Below are 16,404 nucleotides of genomic sequence, written 5' to 3'. Positions count from 1 at the left end.
CTCTAGTTCTAGTGGCTGTCACAGTGCTTATTACAGCTACGCTAGAGAGCATAGACTGTACAATAAATGGACGTAGTCTCTTTGACATTACCCATCTGTTTCTGAAGCCAATCATCGGGGGGTGCCATATTGGAAATGCTGAATACGACCTAACTTTGTCTGAGCTAATGTGAGGTAAAGAGGCGGGCCTTTAACCTTTTCGCTAACAGCTACAGGGTGCCTGCCTGTCAATCAAGTAAGCCATGCCCTTATTTAGGTGAAACTTGTAAGTTTAATATCTTAAAAAATATCAGGTTACAGAATAATTCACCCTCCATATAGTGTGTGCCAATAGAGAAATGAGCTTTCAGACCTAAACCGTTTTTTGAACCAGGCTGTAAACATGTTTATTATTGCTGTAAAGATCGTCTTTTTTTAATGGGTGTGTATGTGGTTTCCGGTGACATAGACCTTAAACGACTGTCATTGTCTTTTCAGCTGTTGCTAAAAATCTTTTAGAGTTTTTTTCAACAGGAAAATACTCACTAGGGCTGTTTCCGAAATGGCCTGCTACATACTACTTACTAATGTAGTAGGCAGTAGGTATTGCCTACTACATACTGCGTTTGAATTTAGTATGTAGTATGACTGTTCTGTCCGATCTGTCATGCAGCATGCTGAGCCAGACTTTGCTGGATTTCCGGTTTCGGAAAGTGGAAGTAAACAACGGCGAAGCCGATAAATAAAATGCTTATTTAGCATCCATTTATGATTTAAAAAGTTAGGAAGTGGTTTATATGTAATTTGATAACTTTCACAGCACCCAAAAACAGATTTCCTCCCGTCAAAAAATGAGGAAAAAGAAAAAGCAGAACGAGCGCTGTGCATTATGGGAAACAGTACGCGAGGCAGACTGGTCTGATGCATACCGAGATATTTTCCCGTATCAGTAGACATCCGGGGAGTTTTGGCATACTGCAGATTTTGCTCTTGTTCACATGCTACTTACTACATACTGAATTTTGGACATATCAGTACGTACTGCTAGTATAGTAGGCGATTTCGGAAACAGCCATCGTTTATCGTTCTACTCAATTCAGAGGATGATCAAAATACATAACCACAAGGAAGGCTATAATGACAAAGTGGGTGGGAGAGGAATCTCCATCTATTACAGGGGTGTCAAACTCAATTCATTCAGGGGCCACATACAGCCCAAGTTGATTTCAAGTGGGCCAGACCAGTAAAATCATAACATAATAACCTATAAATAACAACAACTCTAAATTTTCCCTTTATTTTAGCGCAAAAAAAGCACAAGTACATTCTGTAAATGTTCACATTTAATGAACTATCTTTTTACATAAACTGCTGGTGTATTTTTCGCCATGATGAGTCTCATAATGGACCGAATATGATATTCTTTTGGGACTGAAACCTGCTGCAAACACACCAAGCACACAGGTTTCCCAGTCATCTGACACAGTAGTGCTGGTGTTAGTAGTGAAGAAGCCCACCTATGACGCACCCACATGTATGGTAGGCACATGCACGATATGAAGCACCTTTCGAAAATAGTGGATCCACTGCTTCTACATATAAGTAAACTTTAGTGTTGATTGGATCTTGAAGTGCTCTAAAATGTCTATGAAATTCAACCAGATTATGCAAACTGCAAATATAATTTTTCCCTCTCATAGAAAAAAGTCCTGGAGCGCCATTCGGTTGCACTCCGTCAGCCGTTTGATTGTATGTGCCCCCTAGAGGACAAATTTGAAATAGCAATTATTTTTATTGAAAAATTGCAGTGAATGTCTTCTCTGCAATTTTTCACTTTGCGAAGTCATCCCGCGGGCCGAATTGGAACCTCTGGTGGGCCGGTTTTGGCCTGTGGGCCATATGTTTGACACCCCTGATCTATTATATTGTGGAAATCTCTGATATCTGATGTTGTCACTTTAGAGAAGTTGAGATGTATTGGAGGAAGAGCTCATCTTTTTAAAAGAAAATGGGAGAAACCTCTGAATCTTCTAAATATTAAGTGCAATTTATAATGAAGATACTTAAGGGCTTAAGGATTGTTCTATTAATGTACAATACAACTGTCTATTACAACTGTACTATGCTGGACTGATGAATGCTGGATGTGACGATTAGACCAACTATGCAAAAAGTATGTTAAGCTGTCCTGAGCTATATTTCAATGTGAAAATCAATAAAAAGAATGTTAAATATATATATATATTTAACCATTGTTTACACTCATGGTTTTAACAGAAAAATACCCTGTTTATTTCAGCAATAGTGATTAATTCTCTTTAGTTATATTACATTTTAAGTTATATTTTGGGGATTTTTGCCTTTATTTGATAGGACAGCTGAACAGAGACAGGAAATATGGGGAGTAGAGAGTGGGGGAAGACATGCAGGAGATGGTCGCAGTTGGGAGTTGAGCTGGCCCTCTGCGATGTAGACTATAGCCTCTGTATGTGGGGCGCTTAGACCGCTAGACCAAAAGCGCCCTGTTATTTGTTCATTCTAAGAGTTATTGGCACTAGCTTAAAAAATGTAACAAATCCTTTTCAGGTCTTTTTTTTGTTACTGGAAACCCATTAACGAAAGTCGAGACTAACAACCTCACATATTGTGATGACCAGGTCCTACATGGTCCAGGTTTTCAAGGGTGGTTTAAGGGACACCCAAGACTGTACATTTTCCCTGATTGCAAGAATGACGGCAGTAATACTTATCCATGAAGATAACTCAGTGACAGCAAAAATTGTGAAAACCCATCCACCCTTCTTCTCTTGTCAGCATGCATACATGATAGTAAAGGGGGGGGAAGTACGTTAAGACTGTTGTATGAAAAAGACAGAGCTCATTATAAGTGTTATACAGCTCCAGACACAGCTCTCGTGGGGCCTGATGTGCAGACTCTCACACTATAGCTGTCAAAAATCAACAATGCTATAACTGCCACACCCTCCTCCATCACATGTGAGAAGAGAGGGGTGAACAGGGAAAGGAGGAAAAAGATAAGACAGGTAGGGAGAAGTGTGACGTTGAAAGTCTTGAAACTTCAATAAAGAGATAAAGAAGAGATGTGAAACAGAGAGATCATAGAGGTATGCAGAGAGACTTAAAACACACACTCAAAGCCATCTGGCAGCCCCTCACTCTTTTCCCAGTTCCCCCCCGTTCTGCCCCCTGAGGGTCTCTGCTCTTTGAATGAGAGATCAGAGCGTGGCAGAAGGGAGGGGAGGTGACCAGATCAAAGCCTGGGTGTCTGAGAAGGAGACTGGGATGGGGACTTCATTAAGGGTCGGGGTCAGACAGCTCATGATTAGCGGTTAGCACCAGGCCGCAGGGACAAGCAGGGTACAGACCGATGAGGAGGGGGGCGAGAGAAGGGATCTAAAGCTCTTTTTCACACATGCACCTCTGAACGCTTCAGGACAGCTTGCCCCTTGTTATCCACACATGTCCCTCAGCGTTAAGTTTACTCTCTCAGGGGGGTCTTAAGAGGCAGGACATGATGTGAAAGGACACTGCAGTAGTCATTGTTTACTATAAAACAACATATCCAGGATGGCGGACAACACAAAAACTGTCCAAAATGAAACACTAATGCACTCTGTCAAATTCACTATTTATTTTGCTGTGAGAACTGAGTTAGAATTATCATACCCTGTTTAGTGAACTCACAATGCACTAGGGAAAAGAAGGGCACAGCTGGTGGTCATGAACTATATATGTACCATACCATGGTAATATGTACCATCATGCATTGTGGTGTCAAGGAAAAAGAAACATGGAGGAAGAATGACAGAATGCCGGTTCTTCTTCTAATCTATAGGATTTGAATCAGAGTTCAAATAATCACAGAGAAGTGATTGGCCATTTGGTGGCATTTTGTACAGAAATATAGAAGCTCTTAATTCTGTTTTTATAATTATAACAGGTGTGAGATTTTACTCTGTATGCATGAGGAAAACAAATTTAATTTGCAAAAAATAAAGCTTCATTTTTTAATTCTGAATACTGTGTATTATATTTATTTCTTATATGTAATTATTTTGTGGAATATGCTAAATATAAAATTACTTCTCACAGAAATTCATGATGTTATTATTGCTCCGGTGACATCATTATTGGCATCAAGTGAGACAAGTGAGTAGTGCCTGAGTGGATTGATCCACTACACAGAACTTTTTAAGAGTGTGGGAGTTTGGACACAACTCGACATAATAAAGACAATTTTTGACATGTGAGGACATCAATATTATCTATAATATAATATGATTTATACTATAATATATATAACACATTTTATCGATGTGCTTTGACAGGAGATGTCACCTGTGCATGTTTTAATCCAGAGTTTTTTATTCTTTTTTAGGTAGTATCACTGGCAGGATTTTATAATTTTATAATCTATTTTCATATTTTTATATTTTAGTATTTTTCATATTTTTAATATTTCTGATGTTTCAATTGTTTCAATCTTTTATCTTTTGATGTTTTTACTATTCCAACATTGTTTTATTTCCTTGTATTTGCCTTCCTCACTTTTTTCTTTTATTGTCTTTTTGTTTCTTTCTTATCTGTGAAGCACTTTGTAACCCTGTTTTAAAAAGTGCTACATAAATAAAGGTTACTATTATTACTTTTAATGATATTATTGTTAATATCATTAATATCATACAGACAGTGCAGGAGTAGTGGGATCTTCATATGTTCCATATTTAATATCCAATGTATGTCAGTGTATGGGGAGGGATGGGGAGCTCGTTCAGTCAGCGCATCATTCCACCACGGTGCAAGACTGAACGCTTCAGGCGCTCCTTTGTGCCCACTGCCATCAGACTGTTGAACAGTAACGGAGGCCACAGACTGTACCATGCTGACCACTGACACCCCCCCCCATGAACAGATCCATAACATCCCTGCTCTGTCTGTCACACTCCATCATCTCATCCCGAACTCTCTCTTGACTGCTGCTGGCATTATAATGTATAATATACTGTATTATATAATTATCTTGCTATATTATATTATGTTATATTACATTACTATTCTAACTACCACCCATGGTCATATTACATACAAATATTCTTTCTATTTATTGCTTAATTTGTCATTACCAACCATAATCACACCATGTCAACCTGTCACTACTGAAACATTTTTTAATACTGCCTGTAATTACTTCTATTTAATTTAAATTCCATTTGTAACATTGTATATATCTAAATTGTACTCTAGCTTTATTTATCTATTTTATTTTTCTTATTTTTATTTTTTTATTTTTTTTATTTTATGTTATTTTGTTTTATTTTTGTTTTATTTTTATTTTGTACTTATTGAAACATCTTTCTTGATTGTACTTATGTCTGGGTTGCTGTAACAACTGAAATTCCCCCCCGGGGGATCAATAAAGTAATATCTTATCTTATCTTATCTTATCTTATCTTATCTTATGTCCATGGAAATCTACTCTATATACTCTCAGAGGAAAACTGAATTCAAATGATATGGAAGATATAGAAGATATAGAAATCTCTTATATTCTAGAACAGCTTGATTGACCCAGAAAAAAATAATGATCCAGATGACGAGCTGAAAAATGTATGAAAGATTCTGCAGTTTGTGAAAGACTTGAAAACATCACAGCTCTTTTTTTCTTATTATTTTTTCCCCAACCTTTCTTTTCTACCTCACAGAAGTTTTTGAGTGTCAAAAGAAACACACATACAAATACATTCATGTCTCACACACAGTTTGTTATAATTACAGGGGTGTGCAGTAGAGGGTAATTAAGTAAAATGTCATGCCCTTGATGATGTTTTTGTACTTTTTATGGTCATCAAACCAGTGAACATTATGTTGTCAAAAATTTGCACAGAAGAGAACGAGGACATCATGTGTGTGTGTAAGTGTCTAATATGAACATACCGACATAGAGGCTCCACCAGATCCCGATCCAAAAAGTCGTGGTCCCTTTTCACTGAAGATATATCGATGGGAAACTGGGAATCTGTGAGAGAAAGTCAGGGAGGAAAAGGAGAGAAACACAGTTCTGTGAGGTAATGATTGACGGGAGACAGCAGCTTCCTCCAAGAGTGAAGAAGTCTGTGAAGTTAAGAACAACTGCTGCTGCCACTCGTCATCTGAAGTTTACAGACACGTTTTCAAACACTAAAATAACTCGCATTCCTCAAACTGCCGATGCCAAAATGACTCAAGACTTTTATTTTGGTGACTCGTCTTGTGTGGTGGCAGACAGCAGGCATTATGAGCGCCCAGAAGCCGCCACAGAGTCCCAGCAGCCGGCAGCCAAAACCCAACATTACAGGAGCTCACTGCAGTTCTCAGAGAGGCATGGTGTGTGTATGTGTTTGTGTGTTTGTGTGTGTGTGTGTGTGTTGATGCTGGATTTTAAGAGCTACTTTTTACATTTCTGGGGCCGTTTCCTGTTTGTTCCAAAACTGTATGTGACCCAGCAATCATCACATGAAGGAACAGCTGTACGTTTTTCCAAAAAGGTGAAAGGAAGGACAGGGCACAGGCGGACAGAAGGACAGAAGGACTGATAGAGTGAAAGAGAAGTGTCGAGCGAGCTGAGGACAGTGTGGAAGAAGAAAGGTGGGAGAGAGGAGAGAGAAGGAGCAGCTTGTGAGAGTCCCAGCAGAGATAACAAGGCCTTTCCCATGACCCTCCCTCTGGACAGGAACTGAGGCCTGGAAATAGAACGTGGCGGCCCAGAAGACGGGGATTTGAGGATGGAGGGATGAATGAATGAAAAAAAAGAGGGGAATAAGGATGATGAAAAATAAAAGAAAGAGAGTTAGAGAGAGAAATTGGAGGAGGGATGAACACAATTGTAAGAGAAATTGTGAAAATAAAGGCAGCTGGTAAATTCTGGACTGTAGTGTGTGTGCATGCTTGTGTAATGTTTGTATGGAGTGTGTGTGTGTGTTACCTTCATATAGCTGGGCATACTGTGGAAATCCCGCCGCTCTGAGCCAATCACAGGCCTCCTTCGCCTCAATTTCTAGAAGAGCAAAGAGAGGTAAAATAAGCACACTTAAATTCTCTTATCACATGTTTCCTATCACTTTTGGCTCCAACTGGACATTTAAAAACTGTCCAAAGTCATTAAAAATCATGTTAAATCACAGAAAAGTATACTTGTGGAGGCCAGAAGTCTTTTCTATGATCAACCTGATGCACAGAATCTAACATAAGCTCTCTTCAAACTGCTAAAAACAGCCAAAGAGGGACATAAAGAGCACAGCATTGTGGAAGTATTCATCTGTTATCCATATCCACACATATTGCGAAACACAGGAGAGAAATCTCCACACAATATGTCCTCCTTTAGGATTTTACTGGACTGAGATTCAAAAAGCTGTAAAAAAAAACAAACAGTAAATGATCCACAATATCTTTGAAGGACAAAGTGAACCCCTTGCTGAGTTTTTGCATAACGCAGCGCACCCTGTACTTTCACCCAGCAGTCAGATTTCAGCCGTTAATGCATGAATTTAATGAGCTGTACACATGGCACCACACCTTATTATGAGCTGCTGCTGCCGCCAGCACCACCAGAACTTTTACAGGCATTTGTTTTACTACTTTTTTCCGCAAGCATATGTATCGCTCACAAAGCTGAATTGTGCACGTTTGTGTGTGTGTGTGTGTGTGTGTGTGGGTGTGTGTGTGGGTGCAGGCTCTCTTTATGAGCAGACACTGATTAAACGGCTCTGCAGAGCTTTGTGCTGACAGAGGCTTTTGAATGATTGGTGCCAGTGATTGCAGGAGAAATATTTTACCTATTAAAAAATAAACAAGAAAAAAAAAGATATGACACACATGGAGTGTACAGCTCTGGAAAAAATTAAGAAACCAATGACATAAAGTCACCACTACAGCAATGTGGAAGACTGGTGGAGAGCATGCCAAGACGCATGAAAGCTGAGGCCACCAAATATTGATTTCTGAACTCTTCCTAAGTTAAACATTAGTATTGTGTTATTTAATAATGAATATAAACCTGCCAGAGAGTTTTCTGTTTTTACGCCCCTAAGCTGTGGAACTCTCTGCCTCTGGACATCAAAACAGCGAGCTCTCTGTGTGTTTTTAAAAGTAAACTTAAGACTTACCTTTTTAATCTAGCTTTTAATTTGGAGTATTTTATTTTTAGCCCTGGACTGCATTATTATTTGAATAATTGCTTTAACATGTAGTTATCTTATTTAATTATGTATTTATCTATTAATTTCTTGTATTCATCTGATCTTGTTAACACTACCTTATTTTTAACTTTTCTTGCCACTATTACTTATTTTATTAATTTTACTGTATTGATTTTATTTTATTTTAAGTATCTTGTTTTCTTTACATTATTTGAAGTCAGAAAACTTTTTTTTTTTTTTGTTATTTTGAACATTTTGATTTTCTGCAAATAAATGCTATTCTAAATGCTAATATTTTTAATTGAAAATTAGGAAAAATGTTGTCTGTATTTTCTTGAATATGAAAACAATATTCCTTTACATACCGATAAATAACAAAATCAGACAAACTGAACATTTTGCATTGGTCTCTGAATTTTTTCCAGAGCTGTATGCATGGAGACATACATGAGCAAACAAAATTTAAACTCATTTGTGCACACGCCTTGAAAAAATGAAAGACAGAACTATAAAAGTAATGGTTTTAAGACAAGCATTGGAATAAATGAGAGCAAGGCTACAAGAGGTATAAATAATTAAGGCTGCATTACATCACAGGGACTTTACAAGAGAAAATGAGGACAAGAAAAGAGTTAAATGGAAAGTTTTTAAGGTCCAAAATAAGGCAAATCTCTGTACAGTTATTAAGAGATGATCAAAGTTGAAAGAAACAAAAGCATCTCTAAGTTGTAGCTGCTGCCCTTCTTTAAAATCCCGCTCCCTCACTCTCATTCAGACATTTAGAGTTCCTGGCAGTAAAAAGGAAAAGACGAGACACAGCAGCAGAAACACAGGGTACAAAGTTCAGCAGGGCAATAAAAAGCCTCCGTCTTCACCATCAGAGATGAGAACGGTCAGAGGAAACGATCCTCTCACCGCAATCCAGCAATTACATCCCTTCTCCCTGCATTCTCTGCATAACTCCTCTCTCTAAATCACATGTGAGGCAACACCAGGGGGAAGATCGAGAAAAATAGTTCCAGGAACAAAAATAGACCGGAGAGACGGAGGAACTGTGGTGGGAAGTGTTTCAAGCAGAGGAAAACGCAGGATGGTGGTGAGCACTTACTTGAAGCCCTCATGATGCAGGTGATGACATGCTTCTATCTCTTTCCATCCCATGGCACATCCATTCAACTGCTACCCAGCTTTCTCATCCAGAGGCGACGTTCCTGTACCTCTACCTCCTCTCTCGCTGCCTCTCCAGCCTCTGTGTTTACAGCTCTGCCTCCCTCGCTCAGCCGGCCCCATGCAGCTTTACTCTTCCCTCTAATTTTCTCCTCAACCTCCTCTCACACTTTCTGCTTTGTTAGGATCCACATACAAACATCTCAATGTTTACATCTCTTCTTGCCTTAGGCTGCACTGAACTTAAATCATCTGCTTACCTTTGTTTTAGTTTCCCACCTTTCTCTCTTTTTCTACTTCTACTACTTTTCTGAACACCTTTTTGCTCCTTACGTTGTCACAATCCCTCACAAACCTTCCAGAAACAAAACCACTCCCTGGCACGTTACCCTCATCCCTCCTTCCCTCTTTTCTTTGACTTTTCCTGTCACTACAGCCTCCTCATCCTCCCTCCCTCTTCGCTCTGCCAAGAAGCTTCCCAATGCCACCAACCCCACATCTTCTTTGTCATCACCAGAGCTGCCGCCGCTCCTTTGCCTCCATGCAGGAAACGACTCATTTCAGTTGACGCTTGCATCATCCAGCCCTTCCTCCCCTCCCCGCCAAGAAGCCACAGACGGACGACTGGTGGACACTAACCTCACATGTCAGCTGAACCTGCAGGCAGGCCAGCAAGGAGACTCTGACCTCCGCCTCTTTTTGTTTTTTGCTTAAGAAGTCAAAACTGCACCCAAGAACAATAAGTGGGAGACTGCAGTGTGTACACACACATTCATACATACATACATAACACACTGCAGAACGGATATTTAGCTCAATCCAGATGTTGCCCCCAGTGAGTCCGAGAATGTAAGAGAGGATGAGACAGACAGACAGCTGGAGGGGGGGACAGGGCCTGTGGGACATCCACAGGAAGGAGACACACCAAAACAACAACTTATTTACTGAATGTGAGATTCTAAAGAGTCCTGAATCCTTGGCATGGTTGAAAAGAAAACACACACACACACAAAAATAAAAAGCTAATGATGTTTTTAAAGGAGGAATGCCAGAGGAGAAGTCTGTAAATATGATATTGATTTTACAGTGTCTACCAATCCTGAAGAGAAAAAACAAAAAAAAGGCAGCAAATTGTTTTTGCCTGTGTGTATAAACCAAGTGACAACCTCCAGTCTTAAAATATGAAGCCCATGCGAAAGTGCTAAAAACTGCAGTTCATCGAGCAGCCACTTGAGGCTGGTTGCAGAAACACTGGAAACCACATACACACCCATTCAAACAAGACAATCTTTACAGCAATAACAATCATGTTTACAGCCTTGTTCAAAAACAGTTTAGGTCTGAATAGCTAATTCCTCAGTCGGCACACACTACAGGGGTGAATCTTTTTATAACACGTTATTTTCGAAGATATTAAACTTACAAGTTTTGCCCAAATAAGGACATGGCTGACTTGATTGACAGACGAGCACCTTGTAGCTGTTAGCGAAAAGGCTCAAAGCCCGCCTCTTTACTTCACACTAGCTTGACAGAAGTTTGGTTGAGTTCAGTATTTCCAATATGGCACCCACCAACAATTGCCTCAAAAAAAGCGCTTCAGGAACAGACTCATAATTCCTGATTATTCCACTACTATTCATCACAAGCACATCACATCAGAGGTAAAAGGGCCTTTAATGGTCCTGCTCCCTCATCTTTGTCTGAGCGACTGAGGATTATTTGACCACTGAAAGTACATCTTGAGTTGAATGTGGTTGACTCAATGTTTTGGGACTTCATTTCAACACAACTAGGTCCACCTTAATAAACCAGTGAGGAGTGAATTGCAGAACCAGTTCCAGGTGTGAGTCCTTGTCAAAGCATTTAATTTGAACTTTTAACATTTTAACTTTGGATAAGGTGATTCCTTTATTCACGTCTTCATGTGATCTTTTTTTTTTTTGTGAAGAACTTAAGTGTTTTTGATCATAATGGATGCATGTTTAAGTATCAGTAAGTATAATGAGAAGTAGAAGGGGCTTAAAATATTTTCATCTACCAAAGGGGGGGGCCCTGCTGAATAAGTCTGAGGACCACAGCCTCAGACCAAGGTTACGACCTTTGACCTGTGTAAGAATAACACATGTTCACAGCACTCCATGTTGAAAGTGTTTCATACAAGGTAAAATAAAAGCTAAATGAAGACATCATTTTGGTGTCCACATATTATTTGCTGTAATTTCTGCTGGTTATGATCTTTTTTTTTTCTTTAAAGTAAAACTTTTTGTGTCTTATTGGGAATAATCTTAGTGAAATAAATGTGAAGTATATTTTTAACCAAAGGATTGTGGGTGCTGTAGTTTATTTAGATGTAACTCCTGACACATGTCGGTGTCTTTAATGCTGGTTAGTGCCTTTAATCTGGCAAAATCTTCAAAAATGTGCAATATTCTTCTATTTAAGTTTAATTAGAAGGATTTTGCGCCCTAAAAATTGATGATGTAAATTCTTCTTTAAGGAAATATGATGTATTCAAATATTGCTGAGGCTGATTGTTTGATTTGGGGTGTCATGACTCAATCAACTGTGAACTAAATTGTCCTTTTGAGATCAATAAAGTTGTCTCAATCTAAATCTAAATACAATGCATTTAGTCTTAGTCTTCCAAAGTTGTGTTCCAATCAATATTTATGCAGCTGTTCGTTCCACACATTCACCTTTTTCTCACTGTGTGCTTCCTCACAGTGTTTGTGTGTTATTGGCATGTCTCTTTGTGTTTGCGCCCAAGGTGCCAAATGGCCCAGCTCCTGTCAGCGCGGCAACAAAGCACAGCCATTCATCAGTGCAGAATTTAATCAAGAGATTAATTAGTGCACAAACACGTTATCAGCGTGCCACAAAGCACACAAATGCACAGTCAGAAGGAGTTAATCCAAGCGTCACACCGAGCTTCCCCTTCAGTCTATTCCCCGTCACAGCGATCCTGCTGCGGAGTATATACGACAGCAGAACAACAGCAGGGAGGACAGACAGGTGGTGTGTGCGTGTGAGTGTGTGTGTGTGTGTGTATTAGTGTGTGGGACAATGGGGCTGTATGATGGTTTCTTACATAACAAGGGTGCCAGCTATGTTGCATAACACAAGCACCCCAATGTCCTCACAGCTTTTTCTTTAAAAGCATGCCTCTGCCTTTTTGTCCTCTGCATCTCATTTCCTGCCTTTTATCCAGAGCCAGGAACCTTAACTTTCTGACAGCTTTTTCTAAACGCCGTGTCTGCCTTGTACGGGGTCTCAAGGACCCTGAAGTACCCGGCATGACATCATTTCCTGTTCTGAATTTCCCAGGCATGCAGAGCGCCATGTGAGCTAAGAACGGCAACAGGAAGTTCCAGGACTGAGCATGTCAGAGGAACTCAGCTGGGATAACTGTAAGACAAAGTGACATACAACTCAGAGAAGAAGAGGAGGAATCAGTTGAATTGATGAGTGAAGCTCAATTCAAGTGCAGTTAATATGAATTAACCCTTTCAGGTAAAGTTGATTTTATTACTACAGGTGAAAAAAGCTTGAAAATGGGATAGAGACAGATGATTTGCTGAGGCTGTAAGAGCATGGCTTAAGCAGTTATGGTCCTACACTGGTATACACACACACACACACACACACACACACACACACACACACACACACACACACACACACTAATACACACACATATAAAGGGTGCCTGGAAAGCAGCCATATTCCCACATAAGCTAAAGCACTTAGTCCTTCATGTTTAAAGGTCACAAGGGAAAAAAAAGTAGTGAAAAAATCAGAGGAGGAGTGATGGGAGAGAAGGAGGGAGGAAGGAAGAGAGGGAGGGGCATTCACGGGAGGGAATATGTGCGTCCCGTCCCCCATGGTTCATGTGCAATGATGTCAAGCCCTCAGGAATGTGGCGTAAAGCTGCATTAATGGTAGCATGAAATCAGCAGCAGGTTCAGGAGTCATCACTAACTGAGGACGGCAGGAGGCTGGACGGCTCTGATACGTGATATGTCAGAGATGACATGACTCCTGTGAGTTAGCATCACAGAGATTATCGTCAGTGACAACAGAGCGGATTAATATGATGGTATGAAACAAAAAGGCCAAAGGTGCTGAGGTTGTGAACGTGGTTGTGACTTTTTTTCTCCAGCAGAGGGTGTCAAAGCATTCAGACTCATTTCCAATTATCATATCTTCAGGCTATGTTTACATGAAAGACATCTGCAAGTATCTCATCCAGCTGGCCATTTCATGATTGATCCCTCATTGTTGGCTTATTGCAAAGAAGCAGTTTGATGCCCACTTGGATAATACTCTCTTTGGTTTATTTATTTATACAGCCGTTCAAATGCTTTATTTTTTATTTAAGCACAGAAGTGAAGCAGTTGTTGGCTTCAAGTTCTGTTCTCCAGCTCCCTCCAAGTAAGGCTGTGAAACATTTTTTTTTAATTGCTGAATTTCAATAATCAATTGTGATTAATTGCATTTTTAACCGCATGTCTAAAATTTTGCATTTCAAAACAGGGTTTAAATTCTTCTGAACAATAGAAAGCAATTCATTCCAGTGTCTTATTGCAGCATTCAGAAGAATGTAATGAAATGAACTGTGTGATCTTGACTTTAAGATTTACTATTCAAATAAATGCTGTACTGCAACGCTCATGTGTCCTGAAACAATGAGTTTCAAGTAGGGAACAGCTTCAGAGTCAATTCTGTGAAATAAATCAGTTATTTTTTAAGTCAGCTGCCCGCATTTAAAAATCTGTGAGGTAAACATCTTAGATTATGTTCATGTTGCACACTCTGAAATAGTACTCTTGTGACGCAGTTGCCCACTGACATCAGACTGATCGGCCACACCTGTATGCTCAGGTGGTAGTGCTTACGTTATGTTGACACTAATGCATATTACTTTAGACTTGTCAGCTGAGCCACCTGTCAATTTATTTTTAGGTGAAATGTGCCGTTCAAAAATGCAGTGGTGTTGTTATTTTACATCATAGTGGTAGCAGAAAGCAGGAAGACACTGCGGTGGATTACCTAAAGTGTGTGGAAAGGGACAAAATAGCAAAGTTTGTATGTATGTACAAAAGCCACATTTTATGGCTTTCATAAATCAGCTGGTTTCAATTCCATTACAGACTAATGACTCTGCAAAGAGACTTACAACTATCATCAAATTCCATATGACAGAATATAATAATAAAGAATATTTTACCTGCAAATAAATAAAATAATCAACTTACACTTTCAAACTTAGTCTTATTTTTGTGTTTTGAGCATTTATTAAAACAAAGCCTTCTTCATTAACATAAACATATGTTCTCTTTTATTCAACAGCTTGTCCTCTTCAGCTTCTTAGTGCAATGCATTGTGGGGGAACTGTCACCAACGACAGCAGCAGTAGTTAAACATCAGACCCTTTAGCTGCTAAATGCTAACGTCTTTAACATTTGGTGTCAAGAAGGTAAATCAAACTTTCTAATGCATAGTAACAGAGTTGAAAAAGTCATTTGATCCATTGTTATCAAATTAATTTCCCTGATTTCACCTCATATCTCCAAAACTACAGCTTTTCAGCAAATTGGACAAAAAAAAGTGTTTTCAAGATAACTAAAAACTGAACGGGATTCATTCACAAGCTCTTTTTAATGGCTGAAATTCTTTGATGCCCACTGACAGCCACTAAAGGTGACCAAAAACACACATTTTTGAAAGAAATGAATAAATAATGAAATATAGAGAAACAAGGTTTCTGCCCGACAGTGACGATATGAGCACTGTGGCCATATATGTGTATAAGTGAACTCGGGATATGAACCAAAGATTAGTTTTGAGAAGTTTCAGATGTAGCTGGATGTGAGGTTACTGAGTTCTTTTTTCATTTAAGTCTGTCAGACAGTCGACCAGCTGCTGAGGAGAGGAATGCAACTGGGGACTGTGCGTACATGTGTGTGTCTGTGAGAGAGAGAGAGAGAGAGAGAGAGAGAGAGAGAGAGAGAGAGAGAGAGAGAGAGAGAGAGAGAGAGAGAGAGAGAGAGAGAGAGAGAGACTATGAATGCATTGGAAGAGGAGAAAAGTGCGTCTTAGTGCAGCAGGCAGTCGGAGAAAGTTAAATTAGTCATACCATCATCCAAAAGCAGCACAGGCATAAACTTGCTCCTCCATCTACATTCCTCACCTGCTGCTACAGCTGTCATCTCTCTCTCTCTCTCCCTCTCTCTCTCTCTTCTTCACACATCAGTTTTTTTATATTTCATACAAGATTCCACATGTTGATTTAAAACTCTTACACAAGATCTGACACGCTGTTAATCCTTCATAAAATCAAAGCAATCGTAATTAACAGCAACACAGACACCCTGTTTGATTTAGTGTACAAACACCACACCTGGAAAAACCTCAGGGTACGAGATTTGATCAACTTATCCACTTCACACAAGTACGGCCACTTAAAAAAGCACAAAGTTTTATTCTGAACAACCAGGATGTTCTGTTTACTCCCCTGGAAACACGATTCATGTGACAGGAAGTCAAGGAAGTAACCATGGAATACAAAGCTGACGGGCTGGGTAGTGACGACATAGACAAAAACAATAATACTTCAGTCCTTTGAGGGGTTGTTTTGTCTTCTATGGAGGTTTTTGACGTCTTTGGAGAGAACGCAGGACTGTATGTCCAACTTATAAGAATCAGAAAAGAACATGGAGAATGTAAGCGCCTTAAAGTTATAAAAAAAAGCTGTGAAATACATCAAAAATAGAAAAGTCCTGCAATGCAAAGACAGAAAAGGATGCATTCAGACTCTATTACTATGATTTCAAACTGAAAAACTTGTGTTTTAGTCAAAGTTAGCATTTTTTGAGGCTGCACACAGCTCATCTGAGCAGAAGAGCAGACATGAGGTTGATTGAGTTCACTCTCAGGACTACAGACTAAAGATATAAAAGCAGTTTTCCATCTTTCTTGTGTAAAAACAGCAAATTTAAAGGACTAACCACAGATACCGTGAAGAACACACTCAATCAGATGATCTAATTTATAAGTTTCC

The 16,404-nt window shown here is 39.4% G+C and overlaps 1 protein-coding gene across 1 annotated transcript in view; it reads right to left on the bottom strand.

Annotated features, from left to right (window-relative positions):
- stard13a (StAR-related lipid transfer (START) domain containing 13a) overlaps nucleotides 1–16,404 on the bottom strand; it is an 84,892-nt gene that overhangs the window by 14,287 nt on the left and 54,201 nt on the right. Inside the window, 2 exon segments of the mRNA XM_034683273.1 lie at nucleotides 5,935–6,016; nucleotides 6,962–7,033. Coding sequence (XP_034539164.1) covers nucleotides 5,935–6,016; nucleotides 6,962–7,033 — 154 coding nt within the window.

Source organism: Notolabrus celidotus, chromosome 5 (assembly GCF_009762535.1).
Source record: "Notolabrus celidotus isolate fNotCel1 chromosome 5, fNotCel1.pri, whole genome shotgun sequence".
Lineage (NCBI taxonomy): Eukaryota > Metazoa > Chordata > Actinopteri > Labriformes > Labridae > Notolabrus > Notolabrus celidotus.
This window is presented reverse-complemented; position numbering and strand designations above follow the sequence as displayed.